Source organism: Telmatherina bonti (assembly GCF_933228915.1).
Source record: "Telmatherina bonti genome assembly, chromosome: 9".
Classification (NCBI taxonomy): domain Eukaryota; kingdom Metazoa; phylum Chordata; class Actinopteri; order Atheriniformes; family Telmatherinidae; genus Telmatherina; species Telmatherina bonti.
Genome location: NC_136627.1, coordinates 18,302,022 through 18,318,487, shown reverse-complemented (window position 1 = coordinate 18,318,487; position 16,466 = coordinate 18,302,022). Strand labels below are relative to the sequence as shown.

Below are 16,466 nucleotides of genomic sequence, written 5' to 3'. Positions count from 1 at the left end.
TTGATGGTGGTAAGTTTTTACACTTATGCTGAGCGATTTTAGAAATCTGACTGTCGGGGAAACGCTCCCACTGCACGACCGGGTTTGTCCCTCGTACTCTATTTGACACTACGACATGTGTACTCATACTGTACGACTCCTGTCAGCCACGATTATTGACAACCACGACTACTTGTCAGCGTCACTTGACGGCACGACGTGCTTGAATGTGAACAACAAAAAACAAAGGTTCCTAGTTCCTATGACAACCACAGTGTGCCTGACAACAAGATGGCGAGCAGGCAGCAAGTTGTTGCAGTTGTGTGCGCTGAAACAAAATAAAAAAAGAAAATCTCGTGTTCTCTCCATAGCTCTACTAATCTCTCTTCTAGCAGCTGTGTCCACCACACACGTCTGAAGTTGGGGTTGCCCGTCATTGTTTAAAGCTCCACCGGTGTATTCTGCGAAGGTGCGAATGTAGAATCGTGATGTAACACCACTCACACATACGAGCAACGACGACAATGCCAGAAGTTTGATCAGGAGGTCGCAGCATCATCGTTAGAGCGTAGCAGCAATTAATCCCGCCTCGTGAGTGTTTTCACACTGTACGGCAGGGGTGTCAAACTGCAGTCCTGGAGGGCCGGTGTCCTGCAGGTTTTTGTTGTCTCTGTGCTCCAACACACACCTGACTGACACTCAAACAGGTTGACAAGAAGCTGCTGGATCCATTGATTTGAATCAGCTGTGTTAGTGGAGGGAAACAACAAAAATACCAATGTAATGAAAAATACTTTCAGTTGGCGACCATCTTTTTTTTATGCTCAGATGGTGACTGCTCATATGTCCTGCCTCTAAAAAGATCCTGCTTTTCTGGATTAAGCAGGAAAAAGGGAACCCAAATTGCCACTGAAGAAAAAATTTGCAAGCCATTGCTGGTCAGCAGACTGCTGCAGCTTTATTTTCTGCTTTCACTTCCTCTGCACTCCTCCCTGATTCTGATCAGCCCACAGCTGAGGTTCTCTTTTGTAGTGACAAACTTTAATGAGTTTAACTCTACAATTTAAGAAATAAAAAAGTATAAGAAATGATGAGAAGCACATCTTTTTAATCGGGGACCTGTATTTCCCAAGGACTCACTACATTGAAAACTGATCAGCATCACTGGGATTATTCGAACACTTATGGAGTCATAGTAAAGGGAACTTTATTGCTGAGATATGTTGAGGGGTGTGTGAACAGCAGTATACTGTGTTTCACACTTGTGTGTCTGAAGATTGCACAGGGCAGAAATAAAAAAAAGTTTCAGATTTGCCTACAAAAAAAAAAAAAAATAAATAAATAAATAAAAAGATGAGAAAATGTAAATATATTTAAATGATGCCACCAAAAGTCTAAAACTCCAAAACGATATGTGAATGTTATTTCTGCAAAAGCCAACTTTGCTCAAGTAAAGCAGCAAAATGAAAGCAATTTGCAGATCTTCATTAGCTGTTAGATTTATTGTAATGCAGTTGTGTTGGAGCAGGGATGCATCAGGACGCCAGCCCTTGAGAACCGACTTTGGTATAAACCATAAGAGTACATGTTCTAACTCCCCCTCAAAGCACACTTTGTTTTAACTACATTTCTTCTTATTTATAGATTAAATAAACCAGATGTAAAGTATTGATTATACGTGAGCATTGGAGACGTGCTTTAAAAGCTTTTAAAATGATCCACCTCTTTATTCCAGCTACATTTATTACACAAGCATGACCGTCAAGTCAATATTATCCAGTCTTTCAAAACTTTTCCTAACTGTGTAGGAAGGTATTTTTCCAAGGCACAATATTTTCCCCAACTCAATCACATCCTTACAAAAGATACATGTGTCTGCTTCACGTTTTACATTTAGAAGCCTGATAGTAAATGTTTCACCAAACTGCTACACCTTCCTGCATAGCTTCAGCTGAGAGAGGCTGAGTGGCTGTCTGCTTGATCTCCATGTTTGTACTGAAAGGTCCTATTCAGTCAGAACCATTGCAGAGAACGAGGGCTTGTAGACTAAACAAAACTTATGAAGGAAGAGAGGGAGTCAGATCATGCGATGAATGAAACAGGACCTGAGCTGCTGCTTTCTTTTTTATGATGGTCTTTGTTAGTGTGGATCTGCTTTCTATTGGTGGACTTATTCTGTTATCAGAATACTAATGTAAGTGTCAGAGTAAGAGTTAGGTTGAACAGTTTATATAAAGTCACTGTGAGGATAGTGTTATCATGATCAGTCTGGCTTTATGTTCATCGAGCTGTGCATGCCAGCCACATGCTCTACTAACGTTGTTGATAAGAAGCGATACAAATCTCTTATTTGCGATCCACATTTGCTGTTGCAGTCATGCTTTCTGCAGCCATGTGTCAAATTTATGCTGCATGGAAGCCAGATGTAATGAACTCGAAAGAGTTCATGAGTATTCCCCTGCCCCTGAATAAACACAGACAGGAGTAAAAACTATTTGAGTATTTGAGGCTCCCCCTTTGCGTATTTTTATAAAACCATAAAGAACAGCATGCTGAGAAGTGCACAAGTCGGCCATTATTCCTCGGCAGCTTGTCGAACTGGCCACACTCCCAAAGAAAACTCCACCTTTGTTCACTTTTTATAACTTTCTGCTCCTTATCGTTCTCCATTTTCTCAGTCTGTTGCTCTCCTGGTATGTTATGTCATTACTATGGTATTCTGTTTTCGTTGTTGCAGTCACAGATCAATGCAGTTATTTTTTAAGTGTTATTTTTTTTTTTTGTTCTGCTTCTTCTATAGTAAGAATGCACAATGAAAATAAATATGAATTGTCATCACTACAGTTGTCTGTCACATTTCTCTACATGGGAAGATTTAAATAACCCTGGACTTTAAGGTTACTTAACTTAAAATGACAGCAGTGAAGGTGAAGTCAAGAAGTTTAACATGAAGCATTACTTGTTATATGTTCCACTTTGTTTTCTCCACAGGATTTATTAAAAAGTAAAGTCTGGTACAATCTAAAGATGTTTTTGTCTTTTTATAGTGTACCTCAGAGGTCTTTTTATGGCCCACCATTGTTTTATTTTTTTATTCTTTGCATCCATTAATAAGAAACAGTTAAACCCTGTTAGAATCTGCACTTCAAAGCATGGTGGAGTATATGTGGTGAAACCTTATGTTTAAAAAGATTTAAAAAAAAAAAAGAGATTAGTGATGTTGTATGTGTTTCTGTTTCGCTGCAGGTGACCTACCTGGGCAAGGTGACAATCTCTGGGACCCAGTTCTTGTCTGGCTGCACAGAGTCAGCGGTGGTGGGTCTGGTAGAGCGACGCACTCTTGCTCAGCAGCAGGGCACCTGCCCCACAAGCCACTCTCTGCTGGAAATCCGGCCCTTCCAGGTGCGTCTCCACCACCTGGACGAGCGTGGGGACGCCTCAGTTACCATGGACACGTACCAGGTGGCGCGAATCGCCTACTGCACAGCCGACCACAGCGTCAGACCCAATGTATTTGCCTGGATCTACCGGGAGATCAACGACGACCTATCCTTCCAGATGGACTGCCATGCTGTGGAGTGTGAGAGCAAGCTGGAGGCCAAGAAGCTGGCGCATTCGATGATGGAGGCTTTCCGCAAGACTTTCCACAGTATGCGTAGTGATGGCCGCATCCACAAGAGTGGGTCAACAGACGACTTTGCCGAGGACTCGTCCACGCCTGATGATTTGACCCCAGACGATGGCTGAACTGGAGCCCGTTTAATTCCTGATCCCCATCCTAACAAATCCAGGGGTGACTGGAAGGACTGATTACCAGATTACCTGCTATCTTTCACTCTCCTCTACTTTCTCTTTCTGTTTTCGATTTGGAACAAAATCAGCTGACTTTATGAACAAATAGATGCCCAGGATAATGAAGTAGCCTAAAAATAGCATAAAGTGACGGTAGATGACACAGTTTTCAAGATCTACATTTACATAAAGGGGTGGAAAAGTGTTACCACTTTCAGTAAATGTCCGTCACACCCCAAAGGGGTTTAAGCTCCTCTTCGATCGCCCTCAAGTGATTCACCCACCATTTCCATTTCAACCACTGTTACTCCTCCACCTATCAGAAACTCTGTTAATGGTTCCTAAGCTTTTACATCAAGGAAATATTTACAAGAAACTTTAGTTGTTGTTCATCTAACCCCAGCTGATATTAAAGAATTGCTTCTCTTGCCATGTAGAGACCCAGCAGATATATGCCTACGACCTATTTCAGGTCTAAACCCAGAGTTTATGAGACTGTTGAAGCACATAAATTCTTTGTTTCATTATGTGGATCTCTGTTACAATGCCTTCAGCCTTGATTATAGCAAATGAAGATGTAGGCGTAAAGCCTTTAAGCACTATTCTACACTATGGTACCTTATTCAAGCCCAAGAGTGATTCTCTAAGTGTGGATGATAGAGCTCCGACCTCTATCTCTATTTTGTAGGTACAGTAAGATCCAGAGTACGTATAATAGGCACCTGCGAGAATATAGGTGCTAAATAGGCCCAATTTTAGACGTTCTCACCAGACTGGAGGCCGCGGGCCTGTCTGAGACACCTTCATCATCCACATCTGGCTTCTTTTTTAAGTATACCAAAATCCAGGCCTCGTTTTTTGCCTGTCAGTTTACGTGCCTCACTTTCCTCTTACATCTCAGCGTTTTCGTGTCGATGTGTGCTATCATGTTTTTTCTCGGCGTGGAAGTGTATTAGCTATCTCCTGTACTATGTGAATATGGATATACAGCAGGGTGATGAGGTAAGGAGAAAAAGAGGAGTAAAATCAGAAGGAAATAATGGGTGAGTAGTATCTGGAAGTAAAGGCTGTTCTTTGCTCGGAGTGCTTCGCTAAAGCTTAAGGAGACATTATGGAATCAGACATGTTACAATACTGTCACCATTTGTCATGTTTTCTAACTTTTATCTCATATGAAATGGAAAAAAAAAGAGTGTTACTCAGAATGTGCCAGTCGCCGATGTGGTGGAACCATAAATCACAGCCACTGCAGTAAACAACTCACACCTCCCGGCCCGTGCTGAATGTATGAGTCCGACGTACTGTGAGCGCCTAACGTCGCGTCTGGTCATAATCTCCTCTTGCTATCACAGGCAGCCAAATGCATGCCAATGCATCTCTGCACCTGAGGACCTGAGGCACACTCTTGTCTGACCAGACTGGATGCCAGCAGTGGCAGATGTCTTTGGTTAGACGCTACAATCATGTGCTCTGATCAGTAAGCACGCACTCATATACAAGCATAGATACAACTATACATACTGTACGTACACAAATTGTATTTGAATTTTGCTCAATAAGCTTATGTAAATACAAATGTATCACTTTCCAAATATCACAGCATAAATGTTGATAGATATTTTAAATAATAAAAATGTTGAGAACCATCCTACGATACCGAAAACAGTGTAATGAAGCCTACTGTGAACTACGAGTGGAGAGCCTGATAGCGGTGGCTGTGTGTGAGTGTGTGTGAGTGTGCGAGTGTCTGGGCGAGGAGGAATGTTTGTAAAAGTGCAGATCGCTGTGCCATGTCTTTCTGACAGCTCAGACACGCTTTAAATGTTCAGAAAAACATTGTTACCATAAGTGTTTTCTATACAGTGTTTGCAAAGATCAAAACGCTGTTGCATATAAAGTATTTACAAAGACCAAGATGGTGTGGTCTGTTTTGTCTCAAACCCACATCACAGCTCTCCTCCTTCATATATTCTCCCACAATCAAGCAGTTTAGGGCTAAAAAAGGTTTTTATTTTGCTGGATTTAAGTGGAATGGATTCCCCGCTGCGGCTGCGTGTGGGAGGATAAACACCAGGCATGTTCAGCTTCACAGCAAACAGGATGGGTCGGACACATGATGTTCTGACAAGGTGCCAGCACAGATGTATAACATAACCTCACTGTCTGCTGATCCTCCATGGCACACACTGAAATGTGATATTCCTAAACTTCCCAGGTAATAAAATCTGTTTTTGAGCATCATTTTGCCCCCCCCCCACCTCTAACCCAGTAGCCTTTTCATGCTAATATAAGCTGACTTATGATCAGGCTTGACTGTCTCACTCTTCTGGTACAGTCAGTACTCCTTTGTATGTGGTCACAGAACCAAGAGAAGAATAAAGATAACTCATAAAAGCAATTTTATGGTATTTCCAAACATGCTTCAGGTTTAAGTGTGACAGAGCCAGTTTTCCTCTCCCATTCCTCACATTCCTCCGGCCTCCTCAGATCTTTCTTTTATTGTGTTGTTCTTCTCGTGTGCAAAGATGTGGCAGCCTTGTTCTATTTCAAGTTCCCACATCAGTGACACGATCACTGGTTGGTCCCCTGTTTGTATATGTGGCCATCATTTTGCTGCTCAAGAGCTGCAAAGAATTAGATGCAAAATGGATGCTGGGTAGGACGTTAATGTGCATTGGAAGAGAACATTGCCTCCCTCTGGCAAGCAGAGCTACTGCTTCTCCCTTTTTTTTTCTCAAAAGATCCTTTTTCATGTTATCATGAATAGTCGAGCTCCTTAGAATGATAAAAATTACTGTGTGTGTCTGGATGTGATTTCTGAAAAGGCACGGATGCGTTCTGACTGCCTGAGCCACGACCGCTTGACGTTTTCTAACAGTGTCAGGACAGCTTTCTGCCATTGTATGTTCCAGATCATTGTGCACAAGCTTCACTGTTTATGCCTCTTTATTTTCCATTCTGCCAAATTTACATCCTCTGATTGCACTCGACTGTGCCCTTGTGTCTGCTTGACCCACTTCCAAGTGTGCAACAGCACAGAGAGGTCCTGTGTGGGCCCAGAAAGAGGCCACCCGACCGCTTGCATCTCCGCTCTACTGAGGCGTCAGTCAGTCAGCTCACAATACCACTCTGTTACCGCTCCAGCTGGCTGCCTTTCCCTCAATGAGTCCCACAACCACCTGTCTATCCACCCGCCAACAGCCCACACGCTCGACATCCAGCTTGGACGGACAAGGAAGAACAAGTACAGACAGAGGAAGTACAAATATGGTTTCCAATCAGACCTCTTGTTCCCTCACTTTCTCTGTCCTATTCTCTTTTTCTGTCTTGGCTGCTGCTATCTAAGTAAAGGAGCCTGGGCCTCTCGGAGTGAACGCATGCTGGAGGACTGTAAACATATGTGTGGAGCATATGTGTGAAATAGACCAGGACCTGTCCACATTCTTTCTGTCTGGCTTGACTAAAACAGTATGATTTTCATTGCATGAGATGCAGAGCTGTGGGATTCAACATGGAGAAAGACCTTTTAACCTTTTAGACACTACAGAAATGAACTGTTGACAGAATGAGTAAAAATGGTTTTCTGTAGCTGATGGGTATGTACAGAACAAACCAAAAAATAATGGAAGAGATAGAATTAAAGTTTTTGTATAGGCACAGATGGTTTTGAAATTTGCTGCTATTAGATTAAACTTGATATGCTCGTTCCACATGTAGCATCAGTGAGGCGCATTTACTTATGTGATGACTTCATAACATTCATCATCTTTTTTTGTTGCAGCTTATTGTCTCAGATTTTACGTGGTGTTCCCATTTCAACTCAGTGTTTGGATGCAGTTTCCCACTGGTTTTAATGGAGAAGTGTCCGAACTTTTGACGGGTAGTGTATACTTTTTAAGACCTAGACTTTGCGTTTAAAACTTCAATAACCCCCGGCTGCAGCCTGGAGAATGGGGCGAGGCTGGATATTGGGCTGAGTTGGATGTCAAATGGGCGTGGTTAGACGGGTAATGGGTGTGGTTATAGGGTTACGGTTAGGGTTCAAAATGTTGAGGTGGACATCCAGCCCCGTCCAATTTGCAGCCTCGCCTCATTCTACAGCCTGCAGCCAAGACCCTCTCTAAAATTTTACTCCATACCCTGTCGAATACTAGTCTTCTGCCCCCTGGTGGATGCTGGTTGCACTACAATAAGTCTGACATACAATAATAAACAATACATAAAAACAATAGTTTCTGATTTTTATTATTTAATTAAATTTTGTTAAAGGGTCAAATAAAAACTTAAGGTAAAGAAAACAGAAGGCCCTTCCCATTATCTTTCAGGTCAGGCTGCAAACAGTTAAAATGAGCAATATGAAATCTAATCAACAACAATGCATCCATCCAATTTCTTAACCACTTAGTTGAATTAAGGGTTGCAGGGGAAGCTGGAGCCTGTCCCAACAATCACTGGGTGAGAGGCAGAGTATACCCTGGACAGGTCGCCAGGGTTTATTAAAACTTTATGCATGCATAGAGTTGTTCACCCTCCTGTAGTCAAATCAGTGTTTGTTTCTTTTATTTTCTGTTTTTGCTTTTGTGTTTTTCTTCCTGTCGTTAATTTAGCAATTTAGGGAAAAAAACTGCTGGAAAACTGAAACAAATGTCTATAAAAACGAATCAATAAAGCAAATGATCAAAAAACTAGTTTAAGATGATCTAAAGTAGAGAGTAATGTATCTACCAGACCTGAGGATGAAAGATCTCCTTCAGACATACAAAGCATTTCCTCTGATCATGTCCAGATCCCCCTCTCACCCCTCCTGGTGGAGGCATCCCTCAGGACTTCATATGATTTAAGATTATTGCTGTAATGAAATGTGTACTGCAACAAAGAGGGGGGGTATATGCGCCAGCACCTAAGACTCCAAACTCTGTTTACTGAAGCCTGGAGCATACTGTAAAACACGAAAAGTCACATAGAGTAGAGATGTTGCTCTGAATCCCTGAAAATGGCCAGAACGGTCTGGACTTGGACCCAAGGAGAGCTGGTTTGAACCAGAAATGAAGGTCTGAGATACGAATAAACCAGAACGGATGCTAAAGTATGTTGGGAGCTTTGTCTAAAATCCTATTTGTTTTAATAATATTAAATTCTTTCAGGTTTTTCTGATAAGCTCAAATGGTTAAATCAATAAACATGACCATTTTAGGAACAAGAGAATAAGTCAGTTTCTCTGCTTGTCTTAATAGTCCACTTTCTGCATAACATCCACATTCAAATTTATCATATTTAAACTACATCTTCCAATTGGACAGCATTGTCTGTGACATTTAAGGAGATATAACGAGCAGACTTCCCTAGAAAACATTAAACTGCAGGTTTTAGTTGCTTCAAATGAAGCAGATCTCCTGAACACCTTGTTCTTCAGAGGTTTGTTAATGAGCCATTAATTCAGGTCTGGTGAGTTCACAGTTCATCTTCTTTTTAAGAGGGAGCACACCAAATATGAAGCTAATATCTGCATAATTAAACACAATGTAGCCTAGCATAAACAGAGGCCACTGTTGAAAGATGGACTAACAGCAGATGATCATCTGATCTTCTGGACTCTAAACTAATATTCTGGACCTAAACATGGTTTTATGCAACTTAAAGTCAAACTTAGAGGCAGAAGTGAAGCAAAGAGGAAATATATCAGAAGAAAACTGTTAAAAATAAATGTGAAGAGAGAATTTAAAAAAAAAAGCTGACAGCTGATCTGCCATGTTGCACACAGATGTTGAGGAAAGACTTGTACGGTTTGGCTCTGGCACGTGGCAGCTTCAACCAACAAATCAGAACAGACTAAATTGTCAATGAATGAAGTCACAGACAAAAATATGTAGATATTTCACAGAAAACAAGAAACATCTTTCACTTTGCAGTCTTGAGAATTGGATTTAGAGAAAACAAACAATATGGAGTTGTTACCTTCTTTGTCCACTTGATGTCATCATCGCTCAACCAGAATCAGTCCAGCAGAAGTGGAGATTAACCATGTAAAGCTGCTGTACCAATTAGCAAAAGCTTTTTACAAAAATGACGGAGATAATGTGCTTGATGATTGTATAATATCTTTTTGTAAAACATGGTGGGAAACTGGATGAAAAAGGAGGCACATTTTGTCTTTTTTCTCCCTAAATTATAACATGATTGGAAATTTAAAATCCCAGTTCAGAAACATCCTGCTGAAGCTGGACTTCTCCATTTCAGCAGTTTCCTGCTGGAATTAAACTAAATAGTGTCAAGAGGATATCTGAGATGACTACATCTCTTCTCAGTCACTGTAGGGCTTCTTCCCAGTAAATGACGTGATTTCCTTTGGATGGATGCCCCCTCATTTTTGCCCCCCTCCCCATGTGTCAGAGCCTTTGAAAGGAGCATCAAGATAAGATCACTGAACACTGAAGGCATATTATGGTTGCAGCTTAAGCTCCCATACATGATCCTGCTCTAATCCAGAGTTCAGCCAGCAGTCACTGACAAACAGACCAGAGGGCATAGTTTTTACTTTCAGCCATATTGTCAGGTTGAAAAGCTCCTTTCCCCTCAAGTGAATTAAAAGATGAAAACTTATACTTATACTCTATCTTTAAAGCCATACACTTATCGTAAGGACCAACCCTGGTTCTCAGCAGTGACATGAGCATCTGTAGCTTTGGTGGAAGGAGCATCACAGGCCTTGACATTTCACTGTTCTTTCTGAAGTAGATGGCTACCTGCGCGGCTAAGCTGCTCTGATCCTAAAGCCAGTGTGCACTGCAGCCTGTCTGGAAAGGAGGAAGATTGGACTTTTTGCTCATGTTAGGAAAGCAAAAACACATTTTTTCAGCACCCTGTTATCATCTCATCTCATGCTGTGGTTGTGTTTTTTTTTTGTGTCACAGGAACTCATATCAGAAATCCAAGATGGGAAATGTTTGTCTTCAGCGATAGGATCAACATATTTATTGCATACAGCAGATATAAAGCACTGCATGGTGCTCCTATTTAAAAGAAAATAGGCTTACAGCAGAGCTGGCTGTATTGACAATAATAAAATGTGCCTTTATGTGCTTTCTGTATGGTGTATAGTGACTTAAAACTGGTATTTATTTTGAGAGCAAATACACATGGAGAGGTTGGCTCTGTTTACAAAGTAATGTAAGACATTAAATTACTACTCTTCTAGAATATCTTTATTGGATTGTTTTAAGTTAAACAACATTTAAAATAAACTAAATAACTATTGTCAGTGTGAAAAATTCTCGGTTTGTTGCTCTCATTTTAAGTGAGATGTCTAATCTCATAAGTGGAATTAAAAATTACAGATGTTCAGTGATCCTGATCAAATGCTTAATAAGAAACACCTCCTAACTCGTAAAATGTCATAACAGTAAGCAAAAATGTTCAAAATCATGTCAGAGATTACAACCATCTCGTATCACTGGTCAGCTGTCTGTGACTGCTGTTTATATGAGATCTTGCTTTACAAAACATTGTTTATCGTTAGAAAATACATGAATTCAGCTAATTTTAAATTGTGGAACAGAAAGACATAACGGTCTGTTGGAGCTCAAAGAAGCCGTAATGCTTATAACAGCCAGAAGAAGAAAGAAGAAAAGACATGCCTGAAATGACCCAGGTCTAAGCCAGGACTAAAACTGGTCTAGATGTGCCAAAATGTGACTTTTTTCTCTCTCTTTTTTTTTTTAACAAATTAAGATAAATGTATCTACTAAAGCAGCTCTACCAACCCAGGAAAGCCAAGCACTGCAACAGATTACAATACATCACAGATTATAAATGATGTCAGTGGAGCAGAAGCTAACCTAACCCTGGCTCGCTGGTTAAAGTGGAATCAGTTCATTTAAAACAATTATAATTTCCCTCTGGGATTAACAAACCATTTTTCATTTTTCATTTAAATCTACTTTATTTAAGTACCAATGTTCTTAAAATCTGTGAAATGATATGTTATCATATTGTATTTGAATATTTATTGGGAAAATACAATAATCTTCATATGTGGCAAAAATTGCTCTCATCAATCAAACTCCAGATTACAGTTTTGGTGGTGATGGAGGAAGTACCAGTAAATGTGATTGGACCAGAAAAGTGAAGAGATCTCCAGGATGTTTCTCATGTTGCCTCTGGATTCTAATCATCTGGATGACACAATCTTTCTCGCCATTTTACTGTTAAGATTGCATCTCGAGGGTCTCAGGAGCAACACAGTGACGAGGCGCCCTGCAGATTCTGACTGCTCAACTGCCACTGACGTAAGTGGAGACATGAGCAGAGCAGTCCAACTCGTCACTTTTCACTGCACTGATTCGCTTTGACTACAGATAGTTTGACTCTACTCTTAGAGGTCCACTGACATGACAAACACTTTATCTCCAAAGTATACACACCAGAGAACCCAGAGTGCCGTGTACTTGTTTTGGGCTCAAAGGCAACGTGGGGTCTGGTGTAGCAACTTCATCAGGTCATGTAGAAGTCCTGCATTAGCAAGAATCAAAGTGCACCTTTATAATTAGCATTCACCTTTTAGCTTTCTCATACGGAAGAGCATGGCAGTACTGTCAGATCCAATAACATTGCTCATCATCTGACTGCTGTCTTTATAGAGGATAATGACCCCATCTCCTCTTTTTAAGCATGAGCTTAGAAAAAGGTTTCGGTCATTCGATGTCAATGAGGGAGATGTCTCAGACTGTACACAGCTTCAATATCTGGTTTTGTGGAGCAACTTTGTGTTAATTTTGCATCACAACCTATCGACTATATGATAAGGTATAAATCTCCCACCGTATTATGCTGTTTTTTCATGCAAATTAGGATTTCCAGCAAGCCTCTTTGCATCTCATCAGCTGAAACTGTCTTTTCTTTTGTATTCACAGCCATTCCACTTGTCTCTGATCTCAATGTTTAGTTAGTTTGTGCATGAGAAATTATCCCAATGAGGCTTTTTAGGAACAATTTTTATTTTTTCCTTTCTGCCATTGTCAGTTAACTCAGCCTCTTCTAAAATAGGGCAATGAAGGTGCCTGGTGTCTGCAAAGATTTGTCTAAATGAAAATATATTACCGAACAGAAAAATTCTGCAGACTACAATAACTTCCTCAGTCTTCTTATTTCCACCAGATCCTCTGGTGGCTGGACTTCTTTGCAGGTGATCTTGTTAAACCCCGCCATGTTGTTGACACTTGTATTTTTCAGCAACTTAAAGCACATCTCACCTCCCATGCTGTTTAAAACGCAAGCGCTGCAGCCTTTAAAAGTCTCAGAAAACACTGGGAAGTGAATTGAGGCTGACATTACTGCAATCCATCTGGCTCAGCAACATGCAGTTCAGAAAAAGCTGAAAAAAACAATAAATCCATTAAAGCACAGGTGTCAAACTCCATGTCCTCGAGTATCCTGCAGGTTTCTGTTGTCTCCATGCTTCAACACAGCTGAGTGAAATGAATGAAAGGGTTGACAAGAAGCTGTTGGATCCATTTGAGTTGAATCAGGTTTGTTGGTTCAGGGAAACAACAAAAACATGCCAGATGCCGGCCCTTGAGAACTGGAGAGTGAGACCCCGTGGAAAGGTAAAAGAAAAACTGAATTCCTGCCCTGTGTTCTGTGTTCTGAGAAAGGCCATCGGTAAGAAAACTACGACTGCCCACTGATAAGGCACAGTTGTGGCAAATACCACTGTTACCATATAATCTGAAGTTTACCACTAAATGCTTAATCTGACAAACGTTGACATTTATAATTCAGTCATTCTGTAGTGTAGGGTGAGGTGATAACACTGCCATACATTTGGTTTAGTTCATGTGTTTCCTTAGCATTGCCCCCTTGTCAGAACTTTTAACATGGTTATATTTTGCTTATAGCACCACGTCACTCCCCAGCAACTGAGTATCCTCACGCTGGACATTTTGGAAGTGCATAATGGTTGAATCTACAAAGGAACCAAGGAAGATGTGATGATACAAGAAAGATAAAAAGGGACAGAGCAAGAGTCACCATTGGACTGGCTTTAACTTGCTGTAAAGAGCTCAGAGAAGAGACAGGATGCAATAAGCATTCAGAATTAGTCATCGTTAGGGGGTTCAAAAGTAGGAAAAGTTCAGTTGTGCCACTTTAATCGTCATTTATATGATGACTTCCAACTCTGGTAGATTGTGGTCTTTGATGTCTTCATTGTCTCTTTATATATATTTATGTATATATATATATATATATATATATATATATATATATATATATATATATATATATATATATATATATATATATATATATATATAACTAACAAGCAAGAATAAATTATATATATATATATATATATATATATATATATATATATATATATATAATATATATATATATATATATATATATATAATTTATTCTTGCTTGTTAGTTTTGGTCCTATTTCACATTGTTTTATTATGTTCTTAAGTTTATCTGATGTCTTTTGAATATTTTATGTATTTTTGATGTTCGGTATCAACTGATTTCAAACATGCTTTATAAATACTGGTAGTTTGCTTGGCTGTAGAGGAAAATAGGCAAAGAATGCACACTGCAAGTACTGTTGTGCTAGAAAAGCTACTTTAGATTAAATTTATGTGGTTAAATTATTAGTGTGATCCTGCAATTAGCATGTTATTAGGGCAAGTTTCACAATGTTCAGTTTTTATTGTAGTGATTGAGTTTGTCACAGCTGCTGGGATTATTTTGAGAAAGAGAACATGTGTTATTTCTGGACCGAATACAAGCTTGTTAAACTGAAGGACAGTAAAAGAAGGGACAACCTAACTTTCTCTTTCAGGACTTTTATAAACAATGCAGAAGAACAGTCGATGTGTTTACATGGCAGTCACCCTCACTCCCTCCCATTCACATCTCTTCTTTTTATTTACACAAAATTATTTTTTGAATCCATGTTTTGTGTTACCCATTTTCAAACCATGAAGGAATTCTGAATAATAAAACATTTTAAAGACAAAATTGAACACCAGCTCCTTGATGTGAAAAGGAAAATACTTTCCTAAATGAATCGCTGCAGGGTGAGAGGTAGAGTAGACAAACTGAGGAAGCAGAACAAAGAAAGGCTCTTGTGCTGTCTTTGATTTGTTGTGTTGTTGTTGATCTCTGTAGCACAGCTTGATTACTCTTATTTTGCATCTGATTTCTGTGGAAAAACCAGAGAATTTAATAGTACCAGGTTTTTGGAGGCATATCTCCTAAATGTCTCCATGACTATTTCAGTCTTCTTTCAAAAACACACTTTATTTATTCCTCTCCTTTTTCAGCATATTCCACATATACCCTTAAAAAAATCACTTTAGCGATGACTTACAGTACTCGAACAGATCCACCCGCCTCTGGCCAAAGAGCTTCAGATCACTAAAATGCTTTCATTGGTTTGCGAGTCTCACAAGCCTACATTGACCTCGATATTTGCACTGTGCTCAGTTTCAGTCTTCACCACTCCGAAGATGTCTTTTTCTACCACAACCCTAAAACTGCACTCTCTTTATGTCAAAATCTTTGTAGCTCTGAGACATCCTTTGTTACAGATCAATTAGAAGTGGTTTTTCATAGTTGCTGTGGAGGTCAGGAGTGACTTGTTTCCATTTACTGTCAGCAGAAATGATGCTCTGCTCTTTGTAACCAGACACCTTGTCTGATGCCTTTAACAGTTATTCAAGGGCATCAGGGAAAGTGTGTGCTTGTGTTGGTGTATTTCTATTGCACGTGTCTAGTTCCTGAATTGAGCCCCTCTGGGTTACTTAGATTTGACTGTCAGCATGTCACATTGCACCACAGAGCTGTTTCAGAAGAAGCAAAGCTGCAGCATTTTAATGGACAAGGTTTCCAAAGGCATGTATGTGCGCGTATGTGCATGTAAATGTGCATATGTGTGTTACAGTTGAATATCAAGCCATTTCATTAAATGATTTACTTTTGTCAGTAATTCTGCAAACCAAAGATACAATTCTGCAGACAAACAGCTCTGCCTGCACTGCATCTGACATGCAGAAAGTGGTGAGTAAACGTGTGCACGATATACTAGATTCTGATGCTCGCTGAAACAATCACAGTCCTCAAGCTAAGTCAGGACACTGTTTTAAGTCCAAATATAAACACTGCTCCCTCCTCCTCTGCCACAGCTCATCTGTTCAGAGTATGGGCAAGTTAGTCCTGAGTGCTGTTACTATTACATATGACTCTTTAATGAGACATTGTCCTTGGACTTGACTCCATGTGTCACATTGTGCTCAACACCTGAATAGGTAAGATGTAGAACCAGCTTTGGGGGACTAGACAATAACAGGAAAATATAGAGGTAGCACTTGATCCAAATGGACTTTTCTCATGAATAATAATGTGCCTTTGTGAATAATTGAAACCACACAGGCAAAGACAAATTTCCCATTAAAAAGCGCCTCTCTTCGCCACTCAGGGTAACGAGAGACCTAAACAGCTTCAAGGGATGCTAATCACTGGACTCTAGATGGAAAAAACACCTTTGTAACACTCAAGTAGAAGCAGAAAAATTAGGCTGCACAGAAATTTACTGAGGAGACCAACCTTCTCACTCCACTTTCACTGATATAAAGTAGACATTTATGCAAAGCATTTTTGCAAGTCTACATGTTGGCGTTTACCTGACATTAATGGTT

General features: G+C 40.0%; 1 protein-coding gene across 1 annotated transcript in view; it reads left to right on the top strand.

The window, feature by feature from the left end:
* Positions 1 to 5,673, top strand: part of pid1 (phosphotyrosine interaction domain containing 1) — a 33,662-nt gene extending 27,989 nt beyond the window's left edge. The window contains exon 3 of the mRNA XM_079247017.1: positions 3,226 to 5,673. Coding sequence (XP_079103143.1) covers positions 3,226 to 3,726 — 501 coding nt within the window. The 3' untranslated portion in view covers positions 3,727 to 5,673. The remainder of the gene's footprint in view (positions 1 to 3,225) is intronic.
* The last annotated feature ends 10,793 nt before the right edge of the window (positions 5,674 to 16,466 follow it).